Here is a 25,969-nt window from a genome sequence, read left to right on the forward strand (position 1 = left end):
TTAGTCTAAGAAACAGAGGATGGAGGTGCCAACTATCACATCACCATGGAAAGGGGAATTGTCGGGCAGAAGACTTCAACAGAAGCATGTTTCATTCAGAATTTGTCCATTGTACATCAAGATTGCCTTATCTACAAACAAGCAGAGAAACAAAGGAGACAGTTGGACATATGAGTCTAATGTTTAGGGAAGAAAATTAGATTCAACATACAGTGCTTAATATTTATGCAAAAATAAGATTTATTTTTGTTGATTGATTCCCTTGTTCGATAATGAAAAAATGTGAATTGATGTTTTTACAAAACGAGAAAATCAAACAAATCTTTGCTTTCCAGACATATATTTGGATAGGGTGTCTCTGCTCTGCTGCAAACAATTGTGTGTCTGACTTAACCATTGCTGAGAACAGGGACTATTTGGAATCTTTTCCTGAACTGGTAAAAGTAAAGACTGGATTTCATTTGAAACAGAACCTCAAAGCTTGCTGATAAATGGCTTTATTATACCAACTGCATTTTCTTTATTCCCATAGTCTGTCAGTGTGCCAGAGGGAAATTTTATTGGTCTTAAAGGATTTGTTCTTCAAATGGCCATGTAGGTCGCAACACAAAAGCTTACTTAGTTGCTGGCAAATTTATTGTTTAATGATTCGTCCCCAGTGTCTTTCTGGTGGCTGTGTTTAAAATCACTGGTCTATAATTACTACCCTTTATGCACATGCATGCACATATATTTCATTTATAGTCTTTAGACACATTTTTCATTCAAGTATTCAAAAAGTACTCTTATTTAAAGACTCTGTGCTCACATAGAACAATTCTTCAAGTATTCTTCAGCCCATTTGGACAATGAGAGTTTGAAAAATAATGTAAGGGTCTTGTAGTTGACATTTGAGAAACTCGTACCTTAGAAGGAATAATCGGATTATAAGGCATTTTTAAGACTTTGTACATTCTGAGTGGCCTTATGCTTAAAACACTCTTGATATAATTGAAATGCTCTTGTGTTTCTTTCTGTCCTCTCTCTACTTTGAGGTTTTGTTGAGTTGATTTTCCCTAGTAGTATTCATTTGAATAGGAGATTCAGACATAGGTATAGCTGTGAAGAGAAAAACTGTGGTCCAGAATAACATCGTTTGGAATCAAAGCTGCAAATTCATGCAGGATAAGGATTTATTGAGTTAAAATAAGTAGAGAAATTAATTAAAAAAAAAACAATGCAATAGATTATTTCTATAATATTTCAAAAAATACTTCAAAAATCTCTTGACCGAAATATAGGTTCTTTCATGTTCTTTTCATGCTTTTTCTTTACTATTTATATTAGTAAATTATCCTGAAGAATACTTAAAAATCTAGCACACCCAGGATGATATCCTAAAAGATACTGTTGCAATACGATTCTAACACCTATATTGATACCTTTTACAGTGTGTGTATGTATTTTTTTTCTGTGTCTTATCCATAGAAAATGATACCATCTACTGGACAGACATGGGCTTCAATAAAATTAGCAGAGCTAAAAGAGATCAGACTTGGAAAGAAGATATCGTTACCAATGGCTTGGGAAGAGTGGAAGGGATAGCTATTGACTGGATTGCTGGTATAATCCATGGCTTTTTATCTTTTTGTTTCACACCTATTTTGTTAGGGGCTCAAACTGCTTCATAAAAAATCTTTTCTAACTCATAACAGTGTTTTTATTTGTACTTTAGCCACAGGGGTAAATAGTCTCTTGCTTTTGGTTTCGCTCCTTCTAATGCTTTTGAGCCTTTGGATAAGTGTTTTTATGTAGAAGTAGATTATGTAGTATTAACTTTGCCCAAATCTCCTGAGAGCTCCAGAAGGCAGGTAAACAAAAGTGTTAGAAGTTCTCTTTTGCCTAAAGTCAGTAGAAAGTTAAAATAGGTCTTTTCTTTAGGTAGGAGAAGTTTCAACTTCATTTTACCATGTAAATATATCATTATATGGTTTAAACCAGAAATGTGTGAGATTAGGATTGAAAGTATTTGCATATTAGTTTATTTACAGCTTTCTGCTTAGGAAACATTTAAAAAGAACGTAGGAAGTAAATGGTTTCTTGATAGTTATGTGAATGCTCAGAAATTTAATTTTAGTCGTGACAAATATATTTTTTTCTCAAAATGTATTATAAACACCTCTATTATTTCTCCTAGGTAACATATATTGGACAGATCATGGTTTCAACTTAATTGAAGTTGCAAGACTCAATGGTTCTTTCCGTTATGTAATTATTTCCCAAGGCCTGGATCAACCAAGATCTATAGCTGTGCACCCAGAGAAAGGGTAATTTTAAGATTTACATATATCTTCCAAGTTTTAAGTGAGTTTTCTAAGTCCTATTGAAAGAAAAAAAACTAATTACTTTTAGCTGTAATCTCTGAGACAAAATCAAGAATATCTTACCTAAGCAGAAAAAAAATGTTTATATTCACTTTGTTCATATAATTTAGTACATAGTTGATGAAGTCACATTTATTACAGATTTATTTTATGTGTGTGTAAATCCAAATAAAGGCACCAACATGATTCTAGATTCTCAATTTAAATCTCTTCCTTAGAATTGTTTACATAATTAGGTATTCAATTATTTATTGAATTAGTAAAATAGCCATTTGATAGCCCTCTTTGCTCTCCAATATTTCTAAAATTTCAATATTCATTCATATGTCTATGGCTGTCAAAGATGTTCATCCCAAACTTTTGTTTTCTTCTCCTTCCTTTTACTTCTTTTTTTGTTTTGTTTTGAGTTCTAAATTAGTATAACTAACTGTTTTGACATTTTCATATGGATGTTTCATGAGTACCCAAATGTATATACATAAAACTGTACATATATAAAACTGAAATGAATTTAATCTGCTGCCAAGTTATGCTTAGTTTTTCTTCTAAATAAATCTATTATCAATCCAACACTCTCTGTCTTTATCTTTACCCTAATTAAATTTGATATTATCTTATATACTGCAATAACATCCCAGTCTGTCTCCTAAACTCACCAAAGCCTAGAGTGATTTTTTTAAATATACATCTGCTTACTTAAAATCTTTCAAGAAGTTTCTATTGCTTTATGTATAAAGTCCGAAGCCTCTGTTATGATCCTTCTTAATCAGACCCTATAATAATTTTCAGTCTGAAACTCCTGTTACTCTCTTTTTCCTTTCACAATCAATCTCTGTTGGTCTTCTCTTAATTTTTAAAATATTTCTTATTCTATTCCACTTCCAGCCTTTGCCAACCTCTTCCTTTACCTGCAATGCTCTTCTACTATTTTTATCTTGTTAAATTTTATTTGACCTTACTCAGCTTTGAAAATAGTTTAGATTGTTGTATTGCCCCATAGCACCTAGTATTTTTATTGTGTACCTTATTTGTACTAATATTTATTGATTTGCCTGGTAGCTACATGTGTTTTTGGTTTTTTTTGAGACAGGCTGTCATTCTGTTGCCTAGGCTGGAGCGCAGTGGTGCAATCATAGTGTTGGACTTACAGGCATGAGCCACCGTGCCTGGCTGTAATAAATTATTATAGGCTTGAAAGAGAAAGTTTGACCAATTGCTTGAGTGTGAATCATTATTCTAAGGCAAGAAGGTATATAATTTGAAAGCTATGCAATCCCATAGATACACTGGAAATGAATGTTTAGCTTTGCTTCATAGTTGCAATAAGTCCATTTATATTATATAGAACCTCTTGTGTCTGCCCTATTATAGATTCATACAGCTTAATTTAACAAGCCTCTTGCTGCTACATGTCAATCTGTGGATTTCCTTTTCATTTCTTATTCAAATCCATTGTAGACCCTTAAGCTGATATCCTAGAGCTTCTTTTTCTTAAGTACCTCTTATCTTTCCACATCCATCTTAGCATATGACTACACCTACTTGTCTCTAGCTTGATTGAGAACATTCGGCAAAAGAATCTTCATATACTCTAGTTTTTATCAATTTATTCAATTAACATTTATTGAGTGCTAGGCACTGTGAGCTAGGACCTGTCAGCATCCCTCCATGTCATCCTCAGCCTTCAATTCAATACATCTTGATAAAATACAAGTACATATGAAAGACACTTGTAGACACTGTGAAGTATGCTGGCATGAATAAGATGTTGCCTCTACTCACAATGAGTTTTCTGTTTAAACTGAAAATTTAAACAAGTACACATTTCAGTTGAAGGAATAGTGTCACTTCGTAAAGACTTATTTTCAGGCACAATAAAAGACTAATTGATCAAACTCAAATTTAAAGCTCATATCCAAACGTCATGTTGAAGTAATAAGTTTCATAAGATCGTTATAAAATTATCTTGGGTTTAATGCAAAAATGATACCATATAATTAGAGCAGGTAGTAAAAATGAGGGTGGTAGCAGCAATAATAGAGATTAGTAGAAGCTTTGTGGAGGAGGCTGGAAGGAAAAGGAGGTTTCTGAGATGCGGTAGGTATATATTATATGAAGAAGAAATGGAATAATTAAAGATTTGGTAGTGACAAAGCGAAAGCCATCAGCAAGAGTGTAGGTACATGAGGTACACATAGGGAAGAGTAGGTAATGTGGCTGGAAGACAACTTGGGTCCGTATAATTGTTGGTAGGGCTCCCTATATATTTTTAAAACATTGCCAGGGTCATGCCTTCTCCAGCTTACCAAGTGAACTCCAAACCAGTCCTGGACCCTCTCTCCTCAGCCTTCCCTTGGCCTCAAACAACATATAGGAGCTAAGATCAGAGTTGTGATGTGAGTTTATTGAAGTTGTAACATTCTTTAATATAAAGAATCTTTAAGAATGGTAAATTATCATCCCTGTGGATTAGACAAAAGGGTTCTTTCCCTTCCCTCAAGCCAAGTAATGGAGAGAGCTCAAGACAAATATGTAAGAGGGAGGCTAAAATAAAGAGAAAATAGCAGTAAATGAAAAAAAAAAAACAAAAAACAAAAAACATTCTATACTTTTTCACTGCAAATCCCAATGCCAAAGGGAGTCAGGTCAAATTTGGAGAGAGGGAAGAGAATGTTCTCTAAAATTAATCTTAACTGTATGATACTGTTCATTTAATGGTAATTGGCTGGGAAGTTATGGGATCTTTCTGAGACAGCCAAGTTTGGAGAGGAAATACTCAGTAAAGCATACATGGAATCAGTAGTTGGATAAATATAAAGTCACTTCTTACTTATTCCAACAGAATTCAGGCTCTGTAATAAACTGTGATAGTGTATGAGGTTACCCAAGAAAGAGTGCCAAAAAAAGAAGTCTAATAACAAAAATGAAGAATGCTTATAGTTAGGGGATAGAATGACTAGGAGAGAGAGAAAAAAAAGAACAACAACAATAATAGCAACAAAAACAGCCATTTTGAGTCTTTGGAAATTACTGAACTGTAAAAGTCAAGGGAAGAGAGTTTAAGGAAGAACAGTGTGCCAGCAAAAAAGAGATCAGGAGAGAGAGAAAAAGCAGAGAACAGAACATGTAACTGGTGATGAGGATGATGTTGCATATTTTGATCAATTTCAGAAGATGAGTAAGGACAGAAGCCAAATATAAAGAGTAGACAAAAGAATAATTAGAAAGTGGAGCTAGCATATACAGAATAAACTGATGGAAACTGGGTGATGAAGGGAAAGAGGAGAAATAGAAGATAAGTTGAGAAAATTGTAGAGTATAAGGTTTTTCTTAGTATGGGGATATTGCACATATTCATAGGCAAAGGGGAAATAAACTGGTTGGAAGAAAGAAGATGGAAATGAAGGTAAAGGGGAGACAAATTCCAGGGAGCGTAGGAGGAGCCTTGACAAGGAAGAGACAATAGGGCAGAGCAGGAGGAATCACAGACAGAAAGCAGGGAGGCAAGATTTGTATCTTACATTAGGTATCCCAGAAAGAGATTCTAGAATGAGAAGTCAACTCGGGACCTGAAAGAAGCATAGTCAGTTGAAAAGGGGAAGAAAGAGATCAAGCAAATATTCAATTTTGAACATAATCTTTGCCTCAGACTGATTCCTGGAGGGACTCTAGAGTCTAAACTTTACCCCACAGTGATGGAACTTGGTATTCAGACTCCCAAGTAGTCAGCCAGTGGAAGGGCCACTCTTGGAAAACAGACACTCTCAAAATTTCTGACCGTCAGCACTTGTGGGAGAAGAGATTCAAGTGGCCCAAGGATAATCCTCCAAAGAAAATTGTCTACGTGAGCTGTTAGGTCATTTGAGAGCTCAGAAATGGTAAACAGCATCTGAGGGTGTTTATATGGAGCACTCAGGGTGTTTATATGGAGCACTGATGGTGTCCATTACAGTTTGGAATCCCCACTTAGACATTTACTATTTTTACATTTGCCTTTGAGGTATTTCTAAACTTCTTGGTCTCAAATGCCTATATCCTTTTAGTTAATTGGGAGGATTAAATGAGGTGGGTGCTAGTTCTCTTCCCCTTCGGAGATGGAGTGAAAGAGGAGATAGAATGCGGAGATCAAATGTATTTTAGAGGTTAAACTGATGAAATTGAAGAAAGTCACAGCTGCTAGTCTATATTTCTAAGGTTATCTGCTTTAAGTGAATAGGGTAAGTTTTGCTGAAGCTACTGTAGTAAATATTTTCCACAATAATGAATCAAAGAATTTTCAAGCAACGTGAGACTAGCCGGGATGGATTTCTAGAATCTAAGCAAGAATTTTATATGACATTGAATAATAATGCTTGGCAAAGTACGGGTAGTAAAGAAAAGAAAAAGAAAACATGTACCAAAAAGGAGCAAAAAGGTTATAGATCAAAGTTGGCAGTTGTAATGGGTTAACTTTGAGTTACCAATGAGGCGGTGAGGCCTGTAAGCTAGTGATGGAATAGTGGGATGTCAAGAGTAGACCAGGGTAAGAGTAGAGAGATAAGGTCCAGCTGGTATAAGTGACCAACACAGCTCTATGAATTAAGAGAGGGTGATTCTAGGAAGGTCCCTGGAGCAATAAAGACGAGGTACTATGAGCTTGGGTGTTCATATGTCATTAAGTTCCATAGAATGTCAGCAGTGGAAGGAGAAGATGAAAAAGCTGCTAGCCAGTGGTAAAGCAATAAATAAATGGTGTGTAATTGTGATAGGTGATAATGCAGTCAAGGGAAAGAGAATATGTGAATTAATGCTGTAAATGTTTAAGTGAGTATAACCTCAGAAAAAGATTTCTTTCTTCCTTAAAATGACTTCTCTACTTTTATTCTGGATACAAATATCTCCTCAGACATTCCATGCAAAAATCATTCTCTTCTATTTTATCAACCTTAACTTGTTCCTTTCAATGAAGCCTTTCCCTTCTGCTTTCAGATAGGCTCAGGTCACTCTCATTAGATAACACATTACTAATGTCATTACTTTCCACATGTTTTCTTCTCAACTTCTCAGAATCATGATCTATATCCATTGTCACATCATTGAACTCCTAAAATGGGTTTCAGCTTCTGTTGTTATACAGGAGTTTCTAAATTTATTTGCAGCCACATCCAGAGATTATTATTATTATTTTTGCAGGTTTTATACCATTTACCTTCTCCAGGACAGTTTTCTCCACTGATGGTCCATCCAAGAATTCCTTTTTTTCTTTAGGCTTCTCTGATCCTGCATTTTCTTTTCTCTGAGGCCACTCTATATAGCTCCTGTGAGCATTGTATTTTTTTCTCTTTATTCTCATTTAAGGCTTCGTGTGCCATTCTCTCTCTTATTATATTTATCTTTTAAACCCATCTAATCCCATGTTTTTAAAATGTAAATCACGCATATATAGTGAAATATAAAAATATAAATACATGCAAAATAGTAATAAAATATCTTCACTCCTTTATTTATATTTCTGATATCCTTTACAGTTATTTATTTGAATGTCTGTCACTGAAAACTTAACATGTCCTCCTACCTCTCATCTGCTGCCTTCCTTTCTTAAATATGATATCTCTTTTCCTGTTGTCACAAAAGAGGTTGAAACTTTAGATTTTCCAGTATTTTTTCATCACCTATTTCCATCTGTCAACAAGTCTTCCTATTTCTTTGCTCCAGATGTTTGTCAGATTTTTTTCTCTCCGTTGCAACTACCAGCTCAGCACTGACTCAGCAGGAGGATCTCAGTAAATATTTCTGATTTCTTAATTTTGAGCTCTCAAAACGAGAATTACATGGGAGTCCACAAAACAAGAAATCTTTGACATATGTAGCAATATTTAAATATTATTTACTTCTTCTTAAAAGCATTTTAAAAATATTAATTATGTCACATGGATAAATTTTTTCCATATTCGTAGTTAAGAGTAGATACACTCATTTAAATGTTAAACTTGTTTCTAGGAAATATTCATTACTGCTTGGAAATATTAGAGATATGTGTCTCCGTATACTTTTTCCATATGTTTATTGACTTGAATTTAGAGAGAAAATAAAAGACTTAAAAATGAAGAGTCTTGTAAAATTATTCAAACTTTGATTTCCAGGTAATATTATATAGACATTTCAGTGTCAAAATTTATATCATAGGAATAAAGTACAGTACTTTAATATTCTGTTTGAAGTTAAAACATGGCAGATGGTATTGCCAAGGGAAAATGTGAACCATAGTGGAGTGAATTAGCTGAATTCAAAATAAAAACAGGCCTTGAAAAGTGGGCACACATCCTGTTTTCGAACAATAGAGACTTGAGCTCTTTTAAAATGTAGCCAAATACAAAATAGGAATCATGTACGAGTTTAGTTTAGCTTAAAAAATCAGTTTATTTCATCTGTCATTGACTCCTCCTCCTCCTCTTCGTCCTCCTCCTCTTCGTCCTCTTCCTCTTCCTCTTCTTCTTCTTCCTCCTCCTCTTCCTCCTCTTCCGCCTCCTCCTGCTCCTCCTCCTCCTCTGGTATTACTTGCTTTGTGAAAATTGAAATGTAATAATTTTCTCCATGCTGAAAAGTTAATACTAACAACGAAAAGATGTATAGGAAGCCCCATTATGATGTTAAAAATTTTGATTAACTTCCCGTGGTTTATGATCTCTAACTGAAACACATATACTGTAATTTTGATTTATTTCCTTTTAAGCACCAGGATGTATGTTTTCTCTCTTAATTTAGCTCTATATTTCTGTGACTGTAAATAATGTGCTGAAAAGTTTTTCTTTACATGGCAAAGATTCAAATTGACATGGGATCTTGCTGTTCTATAAGTACATATTTTCAAATGGTCTTTGATTATGTATATACTTTTTCAGTATGCTCAACAATATATAAAAGGTCTTGGTTGACAGTTTAACACCTGTTAAGATAACAACAGTGTAGTGTAGTTTAATACCATCTCTTAGAGTATATTTTGCATCTTAAAGCAAGGGAACACATATATAAAGGAAATGGAATAAGTTTGATTTGCCATAGGAATAATGCTGGTAAGATACGTTGCAAGTCATGAAACAAATTAAAAACTTCTTTATAATATTTTGATAATTCTAAGTCAGCTCATGAGCTCTAGAAGTATAGGCTCTGGGCAGCTAGATGTTAAATATTTGGTAAATTCATAGTTATAGGAAAATATCAAATATATATTGAATATACAAAAGTGCATAAACATGGACTGTTCAAGAAAATTATAAATGCGAACAAGCTAATATTATATATATGTACATGTATATGTTAAGTATTTGTTTAAGTGAGAGGACGGGCAATGAGGCAGGGTGTAAATACATATATAAAATGAAAAATGAGCTATACCATGGTGTAATATTTTTAATGTGCTATGAAATATTATATACGTGTGTATATATATACATATATAAATATTTTTTGTTTGTGAATAATTTCTGCTTCTCCAGTGTGTGCTATTCATACACATAATAATTGTCCTATATAATTACTCAAAATTGCAATGTAGTGAATCAAGAAAGGCTCAGATGTAAACTTAAGAATAGCAGACCCAGAAAGAAACAAATTGACAAATAAGTTAAATAATTTTGAAGCTTAAACAGAAAGAACAACTCAAATGGCCTATATCTTTATTTTCACCTAAAAGAAAAAAAAAAATTTCTGAAGTTGTTTACAGGAAAGACAACTTTTCTCACAACACTTCAACGTTATCATTGTTCAAGCCCCTAAATTTATGACTTAAAGAAACTAGCAAATTTTAAATATTTCTAATCAGCATTTTTCTCAGATACTTACTTACCCATTTGCCTCTGCCATTAACAATGGACTTTATGAGGGTACCTAAATCCAATTTATTTGGTATCATCAGCTCCTAGCACATAATAGATACCTAATGAAATATTTGTTGATGAGTGCGTGAGTACAGTGCAAGAATAAGTTTGAGAATCAACCACGAAACCAACAATAACAACAAAAAATTTGAAAAGTGCGGTAGTGTCCAAGGGTAGACTGGTTTTATATTTTCTTCCTTTTAGCACAGGGTTCTGCTACCTGCGGTTGAGTGCTTTTTATGTTACAGAATTCTTTAATCAATAGCAACATATTTAAGACTTGAAAAATAATTTGGGATTGGCCTGTAATACTTTCTCAGACAAAACTGCACATAAATGAAGAAAAAGAAAATGTGAATAAGGCCTTACGGAAAAAGAGAACGCTCTACATTTCATTTTATTCCTCAGGAGATAAAAAATGTCCAATCACGTACTCATAAAATATATTCAAACTTTTACAATATTATTTTATTTTACTTATGATCTGAAGATGTAGCCATGGATATGTTGACTTATAAAGTATTTCGTTTGTGTGAATTTTGAGTGATTCTAGTGCATCTGCTAAGAAATTGGAAATTACAAGCAGCTTTTGTCAAATTAAAAGCTTATGCTCGTGTAAAGGCTAGCTACTATTGTTCGTCTGTAGGGTTTTTATTTTGCTTTCTTTTTTGTTTCTCTTACTTTTTGCAGATAGGATAACCCACTGTTGACCCCCATGCTAGGAGAGGACACAGTGACATTCTCGATTCTCTTCTTGACCAAGGCCAGCTGCCAACATAAGAGAATTACCTGATCTTCATTTTTGTGCCAGCATGAACATTTTTTGGTTATCTCAGGTTTTCTTTATCATATGTGACAAAGGATCTAAATCGTACTCACTTAGGGAAGCCAGAAAAGTAGGAAGAAATGGCACATTTATTGTAAAAATTGCGACTCAAATTTGAGCTCCAGGGAAACAGTTTAGCAGTCAAAGAAGAGAATTTTAAATTCAGAGAAAATGATTAATTCCAACTAGTCGTGCTTTTCACAACTCTTCACATATGTAGAGTATAAGGATAACATTTAATACTGTTTCTCTTAAAAAATAGACTTACTTATTATTTTATTTCTCTCCATTACCCTTCTCACACAAAAATCAGAGCTTGGTCACTAATGTTAGCTTTCTCAAATTTATTCATGGGCATTTATAATAATTTGAATGTGTATTTTTTCAGCTTGAATGTAAGTGCTTGTGACAGGAAAAAAAATTTTTTTCCTGAAAAGTGTACCTGGACCTAGACTAATTCTGATATCAATCTGTACAGTTGTCAGAAGACAAACACAATTAACTTTCAGGGGCCATTAAGAGTTTGCTAGGCCTTTGGGCACGCCAGTGCTACCAAATGTGATCTTTTTACCTATTTTTACCTATTTCTAAATGTCAATAATCAGTTGGAAATTAACTCATGATATGTGTTCATTGCCCTGTTTTCCTGCCCAAAACTGTTAGAGTCTAATTAAGACAATAAAGATATTTGTGTTATGACAGTTTCTGATAAAATTTCTATAATTCTGAAAGCCACTTTTAAATGTCCTTTTTAAAATTTTACGTTTTTAAATTTATAAGTGCAAGCTTATTTAAATAAAGAACATTTTTTAGTTTAACAAATGCTACTTTATTATTCAGATAAAATCCAGTTATACAATATAGCATTCGATTTGGACAAGTTTAATATTTTCCGTATTTGAGAAAGTATTTTTAGTAGGGCTACATGTACCCAGTTAATACTCTAAAATCAATTTTTCTTGGCTGTGTCAGATAGTCAACACGTATTTCACAACTGCAAAATTTGAACTCAAATAGGTTCAAAATTGATAGTAATTTTGTCAGTCAATGTTAATATCAGTAGGGTCTCAAAAACCAGGGACAAATATTTTCATTTCTTCCTATTGCTAAAGACCACATTTTAGATACCAAGAATCTATGTTCATTAATGATATCTCGGGTGCATCTGTGTAAGTTATTACCTTAAATTACAAGTCTCTTCCTGCAGTTTTTGGAGAGAGTTCTTTCTCTACATTTGGTTTATAATCCCGAAAGGTTCTCAAGGTACAAATTCTATTCATTTCTTTACTTTCAATTTCAGTTTAAGGAGCAAATAAATTATTATTTGCTTGACATAAAATGTTTGCTTAATTTTGATAGGTTTAAAACCTTTTACTTTTATTCAGTTGATAAATTATTTAACTCTAAAAGTGATTCCTACACAGTAAGATTTGGCTTCCCATATAATGATGGGATATCTAATCACTACTGTTTTCCACAGAAAAAAATTGTGTAAATTCTGGATTAAAAAATAGTTTTACTTAGAATAATTTTAGACATTTTTTTTTTACATTTATCTCAGCCTCTTGCATAAAAATATCACAAATTTAAAATGAATAGGGATTACTTGGAAAAAAAGAGAGCAACTTCTTTCTCAATGCTAAGACCTTTTTCATATTTTGTTTTCTCTGTGTGTGTGTGTGTGTGTGTGTGTGTGTGTGTGTGTGTGTGTTTTAAGACAGAGTCTCTGTTGCCCATGCTGGAGTGCAATGGTGTAATCTTGGCTCACTGCGGAATCTGCCTCCCAGATTCCAGTGATTCTCCTGCCTCAGCCTCTCAGGTAGCTGGGACTACAGGCACACACCACCATGCTAGGCCAATTTGTATTTTTAGTAGAAAAGGGTTTTTACCATGTTGGCCAGACTGGTCTCAAACTCCTGACCTCAAGTGTTCTGCCTTTCTTGGCCTCCCAAAGTGTTAGTATTACAGGCGTGAGCCACTGTGCCAGGCCTGTTTTGTGGTTTTAAATATGGAGATTTCTTGTTACACATCTTATAGCTAAGGAAAAATAACATTTGATATAATATCATTATATATTTCTGTGTTATCTTTCTATTTGGTGAGACAACGTATCATAGGGAAGACAATATAGGCCTGGATTAGTAAAGGCTGAGTGTGGTTCTTGGCTTGCCCTCTTATTGGCCATGTGGACTGTGGATCATTTACTTCCTAGTCGTAATTACCATAGCTGTAAGAATTAGGGCTAAGTAGGTTGGTTGGTACACAAGTAATTGTGCTTTTTGCCATTACTTTTAATAGCAATAAACACATTTATTTGTGCACCAACCTATAAATAGTTTATTTGATCTGTTCACTCAAAATAATATTTTTATTAGTGCATTTGCAAGTAGATTAATATTAAGTAAAATCTTTAATATGCATATTTCTTTTCTTCTGTGAACTTTGGAATATGTTAAAAACAGATGATAAGAATCAGATTAGATGAGCAAGCACATGTCTGTCCTGTTCTCACAGTGCCTCCTTCACAGTATAACATTACCTGCCATTTTAATACATATTTTTCCTTAAAAAGTTAAGTGCAGCAATACATTTCATTTGCCAGTTATTTTATATTGAATAATATTTTTCATCCACCGAGAGCATACCTTAAAGTCTTAAAAATCTTGACGTTAATAAAAGTGTAGATTTTTAAATGCCTTCTTCAATAATATCTTACCAATAAAATATTAGCTGGATATTATGCCACAAAGTTTTTCCTTTCTGATTTATAAAACTTGTAAATATGATTGAAATTTTATTCAGGATTAATATAATTGAGATTGTAGCCGTACCTTATTTTTGTTTGTCTGTAAAACTCTAACGTGTTTATTTTACACAGCATTTTCAAGAAAAATATCAACTATTAAAACAAATTTAAAAATATACATAAATAATACATATATTTTTATTTAGTTAAGTATCAATTTGTACTTAAATAACTCCAGTGAGTATAAACAAAATATAAGTCTTTAATTTTTCTGTATGCAGTCTCACTGATTCTTATGTGACTGTTCACATATATTATTCAAATATGCCAATGAGGCTGCAGGAAAAAGGGAATACTTAAACACACTGTTGGTGAGGATGTAAATTAGTTCAGCCACTATGGAAAGCAGTTTGGAGATTTTACAAGGAACTTAAAACAGAGCTACCATTCAAATAATCCCATTACTGGGTATATACACAAAGGAAAATGCATCATTATACCAAAAAGGCACATGCACTCATATGTCCATCAACCTGCTTTTCACAATTGCAAAAATGTAGAATAAACCTAGGTGCCCGTGAATGGTAGACTGCAAAAAGGAAATGTACCTATATACCATGGAATATTATGAAGCCATAAAAAGAATGAAAACAGCCCTTTTGCAGCAACGTGGATGGAGCTGGAGTCCATAAACCTAAATGAATTGATGCAGGAACAGAAAAGCAAGCACTGAGTGTTCTCACTTATAGGTGGGAGCTAAGCATTGAGCACACATGAACATAAACATGGGAACGAGAGACACTGGGCTACTTGGGGAGGGGAGGAACTATCCATTAAGTACTGTGTTCACTATTTAGGTGCAATATACCTATTAAAAATTTAAAAAATTACAATAATTTTTAAAAATTAGGAAATATATACCCAGCTTTTGAATCAATGCTTCCCATATTTTTTAAAACTTTATTCACTGCTGGTGTCTGATAGTTGGATAAAAACTTCAGTAGATGTAACTTCAAATTAAGAATTATATTTATCTAATATAATTAAGAACTATATTTCTTAATTATATTAAGATATATTTATCTAATATATATATATCTAATATAACATATATATCTAATATAATATATATATGATATATACTAATACTATATACTATATATCGATATACTGTAGATATATCAAATATCGATATACAGTAAAAATATATTGAATGATATCTATATCTAATATAATTAAGAACTATATTTATCTAAAAGCATAGATTTCTGTATAGTCCCTATGAATACTGAATTTTTTGAATGAATGAGTTAAATACATGGATTATATACATTCTGTTTTTCTAGATTTTATGACATGTTGTTTTATTTTGGGATACTCTATGTGTTCTTTCTGCATGATATTTTCTTCCACATCCTCCCCCATTACATTTTGTTTTATAAGATTACTAAAATAAGAATTTCTGCTTTTCCATAAAACTGTATTTTAAGATGACTTCATAAGATAACATAAAATTCATACTAGAATAGTTACATTTAGCAGTCTAAGTGGACAAAATAGAAAGTTATGATGCATTCTTGTCTATATTCATAAATTAAATATATATTTACCATAAAATTTCTAATTACCTGGTGCTGAAGGAGTAATAGTGAATGAAAACAGAGCAGTGATCACTGGCCTTGTTGAGCTTACAGTCTAGTGGGGGCAAAAAATATTTATAATAAATGAATGTAAGGAAATACAAGTGGCAATTTGCCATTCTAATCTGTGTTGTGAAGCAGAGTACATGGTACAGGGAAGACACAGAAGACTTCTGGAAAGAAATAGTTGAGATATGAAAAGTAGGAAGTAATTAGGCAAACAGGTTGGAGAAGAGCATTTGAGACAGGAAATCGCAGGCACAAAAGGTATTTTGGTAGGATGTTGAGTGCATCCTATGATTTCTATGACTGGTTAACTATTTTTTTTACGATAAAAATTATTTTATTGAAAATATAAACACATTGTATATTAACTTCTGAAATGTATTATTTTTATTCTAGTGTGAATGTTACTGCTGTTATTAGTAATGTCTTTTTGCATAGCTCTGCATACTACAAATAAATGTACATAAATACTACAAATTAACAATTTAATTTCAGCCTCTTGTTCTGGACTGAATGGGGACAAATGCCCTGTATTGGAAAGGCTCGCTTGGATGGTTCAGAGAGGGCTGTCCTTGTAAGCATGGGAATAGCATGGCCGAATGGCATCTCCATCGACTATGAGGTCTGTTGGATTTCTTTTCAATATTTAAAGTGCGTTAACTGACAACTTTCATTTACCTACTTTTAGTGTTCCTTTATTTTCTTGATAAAACAATCAAATGTAGTCTGTAACATTACTTCTCAATCGATATTTAGGAAAATAAATTGTACTGGTGTGATGCTCGCACAGACAAGATAGAGAGAATCGACCTTGAGACTGGAGGGAATCGTGAGATGGTGCTGTCAGGAAGCAATGTGGATATGTTTTCAGTTGCAGTCTTTGGGGCTTACATCTACTGGTCTGACAGGTAATTTATTTTTTCATAAGTATTTGAGTCTCAAAATGTTATTTCAGTGCCGGTTGCTTTACCCTTGTAGGATTTGCCATTTCTTAGCAAGGTCACAAAAAGGATCTCACAAAGCCATGTAATTTCCACAGAAAAGGCAGGTACTGTTGCTATTCCAAGCTCAAGCATTTCAATGTCACAGACTAAAGTTGGTTTCTTTTCCTTCTGTTGGTCCATCTGTTATCTTCAGCTTAAGTATCTGGCTTGACTTTAATTAGTCGAAGATTGTTGATCATGTATATTTAACTTTTTGGCAGAGCACATGCAAACGGGTCCGTCAGAAGGGGCCACAAGAATGATGCCACAGAAACAATAACCATGAGAACTGGCCTTGGAGTCAACCTGAAGGAGGTTAAAATATTTAACCGAGTAAGAGAGAAAGGTCAGCACTCTTGAAAGAATACATAATATGTATATTTTATGTGATTTCTCTCCAATTTTTAAAAACATTTGTCAAACTTAGAAATTCTTCTATAAGTCTAAAACCTCAAAACCTTATCTTTACATCTAATTTCCTGCAAGTATCATATAGTAGCCTAATAAAATAAATATGTCATATTTCATACAAAAGCATATTTGCCCAGGACAGCACAGGTACATGGACATGTTACATACATGGCATGTCTTGATTATAGGTTTTGGCTAAGGAATATAGAAAAACTTGATACATGTATTGATTGGATAAAAAATTAAAAGCATAAGTAGGATATTAGTAAAAGGCAGTTGAAATTTTTATACATAATATGAATCATATTATATAATAAGTAGTTATGGTCCCAAAGGTGAAGCTGTTAGTGTAAAATATTTCCAAAGTCATTACTTCCTTAAAATATTTCTTTTAAACTTATAGGACAATGATTTGGGTATTTAAAATTTGTTTACCTCCATTAAAATAAATTGTAACTAACTTTTTTATGTCAAAGGAAGTTATAATAATGTTGGAGATAATAATAATGAATTCACAAAGGAGAATTAGACTGGTGAAGAAATTTTAAGTGCATATTATATCTTCACTTAAAATTGGAGTAAGAACTTATGCTCAACATATTTAGGAGGTTAGGCACATTGTAGCTATAGATTTCTTTGATGCTTTCCACATCTCGTAGATAGAGTTTAAAGCAGTGCATTATTTCTGGTGAGATCGATTCATGTTTTAAATGAACAATATATGAAACACTATAATCTAAGTATCAAGTTTCAAAAAAGATTTATATACTTAACTGGCTCATTAAGGGAAAAATTTAATGCTTAACTTGGATATTGAATGAAACAGAATATGATTTTCCAAATAAAGAAACCCAAGATTTAAACTGCTGTGATTTTTTAAAAAATAATACTTTTAAAATTTTTTATTGACCAGCTTACACTTAAGAGCAAAAAGACAGAATATTCAACATCAAAGTTTTAATAGTTTTTTATGGAGAATTTTGTTTGAAAAACAAAAGAAAAACATAAACATGTGCATGTGTGTATCATTTTTCTTCATTAGGGACCAATGTTTGTGCCAGGGATAATGGTGGCTGTAAGCAGCTCTGTCTTTATCGAGGAAATTCCCGGAGAACTTGCGCTTGTGCCCATGGATATTTGGCAGAAGATGGAGTTACTTGCCTGAGGCATGAAGGCTATTTGCTGTATTCAGGAAGAACAATATTAAAAAGTATACATCTTTCTGATGAAACCAATTTAAATTCCCCAATAAGGCCATATGAGAATCCACATTATTTCAAGAATGTCATAGCCTTGGCTTTTGACTATAATCAAAGAAGAAAAGACACCAACCGAATCTTTTACAGTGATGCATACTTTGGAAATATACAGCTTATTAAAGACAACTGGGAAGACAGACAAGTAATTGTTGAAAGTAAGTACAATAATTCAATTTTAAATAGGTAGAAATGAGTATCATTTAGATTACTAGAGAAATAATAGTGGCAATTGCATGTAGCAATTACATTTTCCTAAAGTTTATATTCAGGAATGAATGTGACTATATCATCTAACCCCCACCCCCCACCCCCTGCCAAATGTCAAAGAAGCAATTAATTGCTAGCATGTACAGCAAATTATGATTATTAGCTTCTAATCATGGAAGGTTTAATGTATTTTATCATGATGTTTCTTATAAATAACGGCACTCAGATTCATGAAAAATCGTTTTTCAGTATAAAACTATTGTAGTTGATTTTTTTTCCAGTGGGCAAATTGTATCTTTAAGAATATCTGTTCAGTTATAGTTAATCATAGTTTCTCAAGCAAACATCAGAGATTATTGTGTGTGTGTGTGTGTGTGTGTGTATATATAAAATATATATAATATATATAGCAGACTTGGTGAGAAAATGTTATTATGGAAATGATCTAATATTTTTAATGTTTTTATGGGACATAATTATTCAAGCATAATGTTCCGTGTGGATTATCCACATAATTTAGGGAAACCTTTATCCTGTCATTCAAGTTTAACGAAAACCATCTTCTTATTCTTCACACAACTTCTCTCTTCTTGATATCTTTGTGTGATTTCCATATATTTCCCATTCTTCCAATTTCACTATGGGAAATCAATTTTTTCTTTGCTTTCTAAATTGCAAAATAATATATGAATTTGTTGTAGAATGTTCAAATAATATGGCTTTGAATATGAAATCCCTGACTCATCTCTGCAACCATCATTCCTGTTTACTTACCCATAACTAACATGTGACATGCCCCAGAATTTTGTTAAGTATGTGAGTGTAATTTTTAATTATAAAAGTGGAATGATACTGAATATATTATTCAGCTAAATGCTTTTTTCGCTTACTATGTACAGCAAAGCTTTTATTTTATTACATGAGGCTTCATCTTACGCTTTTGAAAGACTGTACCTAGTTCTTTACTAAAGGTAAGCTAGTTTATTTAATCATTTTTTAATAAAAATTTAGATTTGAATAACTAAACTATAGCTATCCAAGCCCATATGTGTGGTGGACATTCTCTAAAGAATGAATACAATGAGTGTGTCACTTCAAGGTAAATGACCTACTGTGTGTGTTGCAAATGGTAAAAACCAAACTCTGAAGTAAAAAAATCAGAAGTCTTTTTATTTATTTATTTATTTTTATTTTTTATTTTATTTTATTATTTATTTTTTTATTATTATTATACTTTAAGTTTTAGGGTACAAGTGCACAATGTGCAGGTTTGTTACATATGTATCCATGTGCCATGTTGGTGTGCTGTAGAATAGAAGTCTTGTATCCATCACAGTAACCTTGACAGCTTCCCAATACTTACAGGCTTTTCTGTCGACATGGTGATAATATTAATGCATGTGATTTGGGAGTATTGCATAATGAAATGTGTCAACATTTAGAAGATATGCATAAGTTGGAGAACCAATATTTTCAAATGACATGATAAAATCATGCATGAGTAAATGATTTATTCAAAGTGCAAGATAGACCAATGAATTTTAATGTAATAGAGGATGAAAAGTTCATCACTATGGTTTCAGATTCCACACTGCAACTAACCTTTAAGTAACCACCAGTTGTCACGTGTTGCTGTAGCATGAAAGAATACTCAGTTATCTGTAAAGGCTATTATTAAAACACTCCTCTCTTTTCCAATTACACAACTTCGGGAGGCTGGAAGCTCTTCATATGCTTCAACCAAAACAACACAATGAGAGGATAAAGAGGCAGATAGGAGAATCCAGCTGTCTTTTAGTAAGATGGATATTAAATATATTTGTAACATTGTACGACAATGATTTCTTGTTATTATTTTTGAAGAAATAGTTACTTTTCTTAGAAGGTGCTATTTAGATGAACACAATTGTTGCATTATTCTAACTTTAAAAACATTGATAAATAATTAAAACAATTTAAGTTTAAATTTCTAATATGGTAAATAGATACAGACATGACCCACATACACAGACTCTGGAGTCTTCAGTAATGATTAAGAGTGTAAAGATCTTCAGATCAAAAAGACTGAAAATTACTCTTCTGGGCTAAGCATTCAGAAAATGTTTAGTACAAAGACATGAAAAGCATGGAGTAGACAATGAGTCATTTGGTATGGTTGAAATGCAGGTAGTATGGCATGAATTGGTGTGAGATGAAGTAGGGAATGACATGATGTTGAATGTCTTGGTCTGCCAAAATAAGCAGCTTAAAAAAAAATTTATTTAGGTATGGTTTATACATCATACAATGCACCAAAAAGTGTACACTCAATCGTTTTTGGTATATTACATTATAATTTTTAAAATTGGGGTAAATATACACGTATATCCACATATATAAAATAACATTTGAGATTTTATCTGTTTTTAAGTGTACAATTCAGTGGCTTTTATTACATTTCCAGTATTTTGCAGCCATCGACACTGTATTTCTAAAACTTTTTCATCACTTCAAATAGAAACTCTGTGTAAGGCAGTATCTCCCCACTTCCCCCTTTCCCTGGCCCTTGGTAATGGATATTTTCTGTCTGTATGAATTGGCTAATTCTAGATATTTCATATAAGTGTAATCATCATATATTTGTCCTTTGCGCCTGGCTTGTTTCACTTAGTGTAGTGTTTTCAAGGTGCATCCATGCTATAGCATGTATTGGAACTTCGTTCTTTTTGTGGCTGAATAATATTTCACTGTATGTACATGCCACATATTTTTATCCAGTCATTTGTTTAAGGACACTTGGGTTGTTTCTACACTTTGGCTCTTATGAATAATGCTGCAATGAACATTGGTGTACAAATATCCAAGATAAGATGATGAAAAAAAGAGTGTTGTAATGCTAATACATATATTTATATATATATATATATATTCATATAATAGAGTATTAAAGGTAGGATTTATGTTTCATGAGATCACTCTGTGTTATGTTTAGGTTTGATGAAGTGTAAGGGTTGTGAGTGCCGTGTCTGAAGGCAAAGATGCCCTAGGAGGTTTTGTCATATTTTAGATCCTGTTTCAACTGTAGTAAATTAAACTGAAAACATTTTAATTAAAGTATATATACAACCAAATCATTCTAATTCTCTCATCCAAAATCAAAGCCAGTAGAATCCATGACACTTCACTGACTGTAGGGAGGTGTTGAAACATATATAGGGAAGTGAAACATGATGGCCAGGAGTTTGAAACATCGGTCGAGCCTGCGGTTCAAATCACAGTTTGCTGTTTGTTTCCTCTGTGCTTCTGAGTGTTTATTTCCTTACCTACAAAATGGAAAATCAGCCCATACATTTTCTATGAAAATTTTATGAGAAAGGGTATCTAAAGAATATATAAATAAGGATGATTTTAATACAAAATTATTTTACTGTATTTGTGACACATTTGTGGATCATTTAGGACAGCGGTCCTCAACCTTTTGAACAACAAGAACTGGTTTGATGGAAGATAATTTTTCAAGGACGAAGGCAGGGGATGGTTTCGGGATGAAACTGTTCCACCTCAGATCATCAGGTAATAGTTAGATTCTCAAAAGGAGCACACAATCGAGATCCCTCATAATAGGGTTTGCGCTCATATGAAACTAATGCGGTTGCTGATCTGACAGGAGGTGGAGCTCAGGTGATAATGCTGAGTCACCTGCTGCTCACCTCCTGCTATTCCTCCTGGCTCCTAACAGGCCATGGACCAGTACTGGTCTGTGGTGCAGGGGTGGGCAACCCCTGATTGAGGACAATGATCTTTGTCTTAAATTATTTTTAGCGTATGAATTAGGGTAGTTAGACAATCAGAAATAATTACAATAATTATCGATATAAAGTAGTGCATTAAGGTCTGACTAAAACTTAAAAATTATAATTAGTCTGTATTGATAGTTTATATGAATCTTTCTGAATATCCTCCCTACCACACCCCACCTCCTGCCAAGAAGTTGCCATTCGCTTAACCATTGCAATCCTCTCTGAAAGCTTTTTAGATGAATGTATAGTTTAACTTGCCAGACCAAAAAAGAAAACAGACAAAACAAATCAAAACTAAAACCCCCAAAACACCCAGTTATTGGCACATATAAATAAATATAAGTGAGATGTAAATTGTGTTTCCATCTAGGTATTCCATTTTATTAAATCTGAAAAACTATATGTTCTTTTGTTACATCTCTAACTTGTTACCCAAAACTATATTCATGTTTTTAAGTATTCATGTTTTAAGTATTTAACTAGATTCATATTTTTAGGTATTAAAAATATCAGAGAGTTCTAAATTTCACAATCAGATTCAGACTTTGATCCTTCATATAGCTGAATATAAGAAAAGGATGGGATAAAGGCTTTCTTCTTTAGCTTCCCAATTCACACAGAACGAACATTCTGGCTTTAGGTTTAAAAGATGACAATAGCCATAAAATACAATTCAATATTTATTGAGTGCTTACAGTGTGCCATAGATTATTAGGTATGAGCGAATAAGGATGAAAATGTCTTCCTTCTACCCTTTGGAAGTTCACAGTATAAAAAAAGGAAAATGCAGTAGTTCACTTTTCCTATGAAGAATCAAGATCCCTCGTGAAGACGCTGTTAAAAGTCTACACTTTTAGGCCATTTCTGACTTTAAAACCACAGTAACGACTTATAAAATATATTTAAAATGAAAATTAGAGGTAGCTAATCTCAAAAAGCAAGATAGACTTTTCTTTGAGTAATTAACAGAACAGAAATACAAAGCAGAGAAAATGACTGAAACAGAATTCTGAGATTCCAGGCTACACAGATGCTACAGAGAGACAGCATCTAAAAAGAATTTACTTAATCCAAGGACTGGGGAATGCTGCACCACAGGGAAGCAAGGCTGAAATAAAGCTGTGCCATCTACTGTTAGGCCAATGACTTGTAGGAAGTGACTAACCCTAGAAGCTTAGATGCCACAGAATCTGCCTTATGACCAGCTCTGATGCAAGTCCATTGCAAGTTATTGACTCTACAAGCTCTCATATGCTCTGTGGAGCAAAAACTCCAATGAATTATGAAAGAGAAGGCTGCAGTTTAAGGCACAGAGGTTGAATAAAGTCCACTCTAAAACCACCCAGTAGCGAGAAGTGAGTACTAAAAGAGAGGTTAAAAAATAACCCCTTTAGGATGCTCAAATTCAATTTCCACAACACATGGATTCTTAAGAAAGACAGCTTAGGCCAGGCGCGGTGGCTCACGCTTGTAATCCCAGCACTTTGGGAGGCCGAGGTGGGTGGATCACGAGGTCAGGAGATCGAGACCATCCTGGCTGGGCGACAGAGCGAGACTCTGTGTCAAAAAAAAAAAGAAAAAGAAAAACAGCTTAAAAAACCCCACGAAGCAGAAGATGAATGAAAATGATAGAAGAATCTGAAGAATATTTACTTGGGGTTCATCAAAGAGGCAAAGAAAAAAAAAAGTATGAAAAGGACAAGAAATAGGGACATCCAGGAGGCCAAATATACATATGTAAGAAAAAAATTTGTTAAAATCAAAACAATTGAATATCTTGGAAATAAAAAAATTGATCACTATAATTAAAATTAAAAAGAAATCTCAATTGATGAAAATTATATTGGACTGGTGAAAGTGATAATGTATAAATGCTAATTCATTAATAAGAAATTAATTAATGCTACAGATAGTAAGATACAAAAAACATGAGAACACTTATGAAACTTGGAGGATAAACTAATAGATTTAATAGTCTTTTAGCTAATAAATGTTGACAAATGGCAAAGAAGAGACAGACGGTAGAAAAGTAATACTTAAAGTGATAATGACACAGAGTTTCCTAGAAATGAAGAAATAAATGTCTCTAGACGGGAAATCTGCTCTAAGCGTTAAGACTAATAAAATTAAGTCAGCAATTGAAGTAAAACTGCAGAACATCATGAAAAAGGGAAAATCTTAAGATGCTACCAGAAGCAGTAGACCCTATCTGCAGAAAGAAGACAATGGTATTTAAACAGACTTCTCATCAGCAACAAGAGTAAAATCTTCAGACTACTAACGAAATATATAATTCTATAATTGAATTATTAAAGAGGGAGGGAAATAACATTTGTTTTAGGAGTATAAATTCGGTAACAATATATCTATATATTCCCACTAATGAAAAAAATGTAAAGTAATGGCATAAGAAACTTAACAGCTTCAAACTTAAACTAGTGTCCTCAAATGCCTGTAATCTAAGTTAACAAATTTCACATTTTACATTGTAGCTAAGTATACATGTTTCTGTTTTACCAAACAATATGCTTATTTAGTGGGATGCATTCTGATGTTTTGTTTTAACCAAACATAGCATATTTTTTTAAAAAAGCAAACATTGTTTAATATAAATTCAAATGGTGTCCCTACATCCAATGACTAATTGAGAAATGTGATTAGGCCTGGAGCGGTGGCTCATGCCTGTAATCCCGGCACTCTGGGGAGCTGAGGTGGGCGGATCACTTGAGGCCAGGAGTTCGAGACTAGCCTGGCCAACATGGCAAAACCGTGTCTTTACTAAAAATACAAAAATTAGCTGGGCATGTTGGCGTATGCCTGCAATTCCAGCTACTCAGGAGGCTGAGATATGAGAATCAGTTGAACCTAGGAGGCAGAGGTTGCAGTGAGCCAAGATTGCACCACCATACTCCAGCCTGGGTGACAGAGCATGACTCTCCACGCCCCCCTGCCACCCCCCCCAAAAAAGTAATGTGATCTTAAAAAAGCTATTCTTAAGCTAGTAATAACAACAAAGTATTCACAAAACATTAACATAGAAAATTTTAAAATGTTTATGAAGGACATAAAAGATAATCTTAAAGGGGGAAAATGTTACTTTTCATGATGCAACAAGTCAATTTCCATAGCTATGGAAAATTATCCCAAATTATCTGTAAATTTAATGCAATTCAAAATGCCAAAATGTCTCAGTGTGGTGGCACACACCTGTAGTCCCAGATCCTTGGAAGGCTGAAGTGGGAGGATCTCTTGAGTCCAGGGTTTTGAGGCCATAGTGAGCTATGATTGCACCACTGCCCTCTAGCCTGGGTGACAGAGTGAGACCCTGTTTCTAAAAACAAAAAGCAGCCAAAATGATATTTTAATGAAACTGCACATGTTGATAGTAGAATTCACATAGAAGAGCAAAATATCACCAATGGCCAAGGCAATTTTGAAGAAATATAAATTTGTAGTCTCTCCTTGACACAATTGTCTTTATTATTAAAAGGTGAAAGTAATTAACACAATATGATATTACCAATGAAAATAATTAAATGAGAAAGAACAGAGGGCTCAGAGGCAGATCCATATTTACATATAACTTGTATGTAAATTGGTTATACATTGCCTAGTTGACATTATAAATAAATTGAAAAATAATGAATTTAATGAATTACACTAGAACAATTTATATGCAAAAAATGAAACAAAGTGTTATCTCCAACTCAAACTATATTCAAAAATTCAAGTATTTTAATGGTGTAAATATGATGAGCTTTTTTAATGTCAAAGAATACAGAATATCTTTATAAACTCAGGGTAAGAACAGATTTCACAAGTTACACACAAAAATCAGGAAGTACAAGTTTAGTATATTTTATCTCATTGAAATTAAAAACTCTTTGCAGCAG

At 33.2% G+C, this 25,969-nt stretch overlaps 1 protein-coding gene across 2 annotated transcripts in view; it reads left to right on the top strand.

Annotated features, from left to right (window-relative positions):
- The window catches only part of LRP1B (LDL receptor related protein 1B), a 1,938,417-nt gene that overhangs the window by 1,438,746 nt on the left and 473,702 nt on the right, over window positions 1-25,969 (top strand). For both annotated transcript variants that reach the window (XM_058434432.1, XM_032145942.2), the window contains exons 36-41: window positions 1,468-1,602; window positions 2,177-2,306; window positions 15,933-16,059; window positions 16,194-16,345; window positions 16,642-16,766; window positions 17,874-18,245. In XM_058434432.1, the coding sequence (XP_058290415.1) occupies window positions 1,468-1,602; window positions 2,177-2,306; window positions 15,933-16,059; window positions 16,194-16,345; window positions 16,642-16,766; window positions 17,874-18,245 (1,041 nt within the window). The remainder of the gene's footprint in view (window positions 1-1,467; window positions 1,603-2,176; window positions 2,307-15,932; window positions 16,060-16,193; window positions 16,346-16,641; window positions 16,767-17,873; window positions 18,246-25,969) is intronic.

The sequence above is a fragment of the Hylobates moloch genome, unplaced genomic scaffold, assembly GCF_009828535.3.
Source record: "Hylobates moloch isolate HMO894 unplaced genomic scaffold, HMol_V3 SCAFFOLD_24, whole genome shotgun sequence".
NCBI lineage: Eukaryota > Metazoa > Chordata > Mammalia > Primates > Hylobatidae > Hylobates > Hylobates moloch.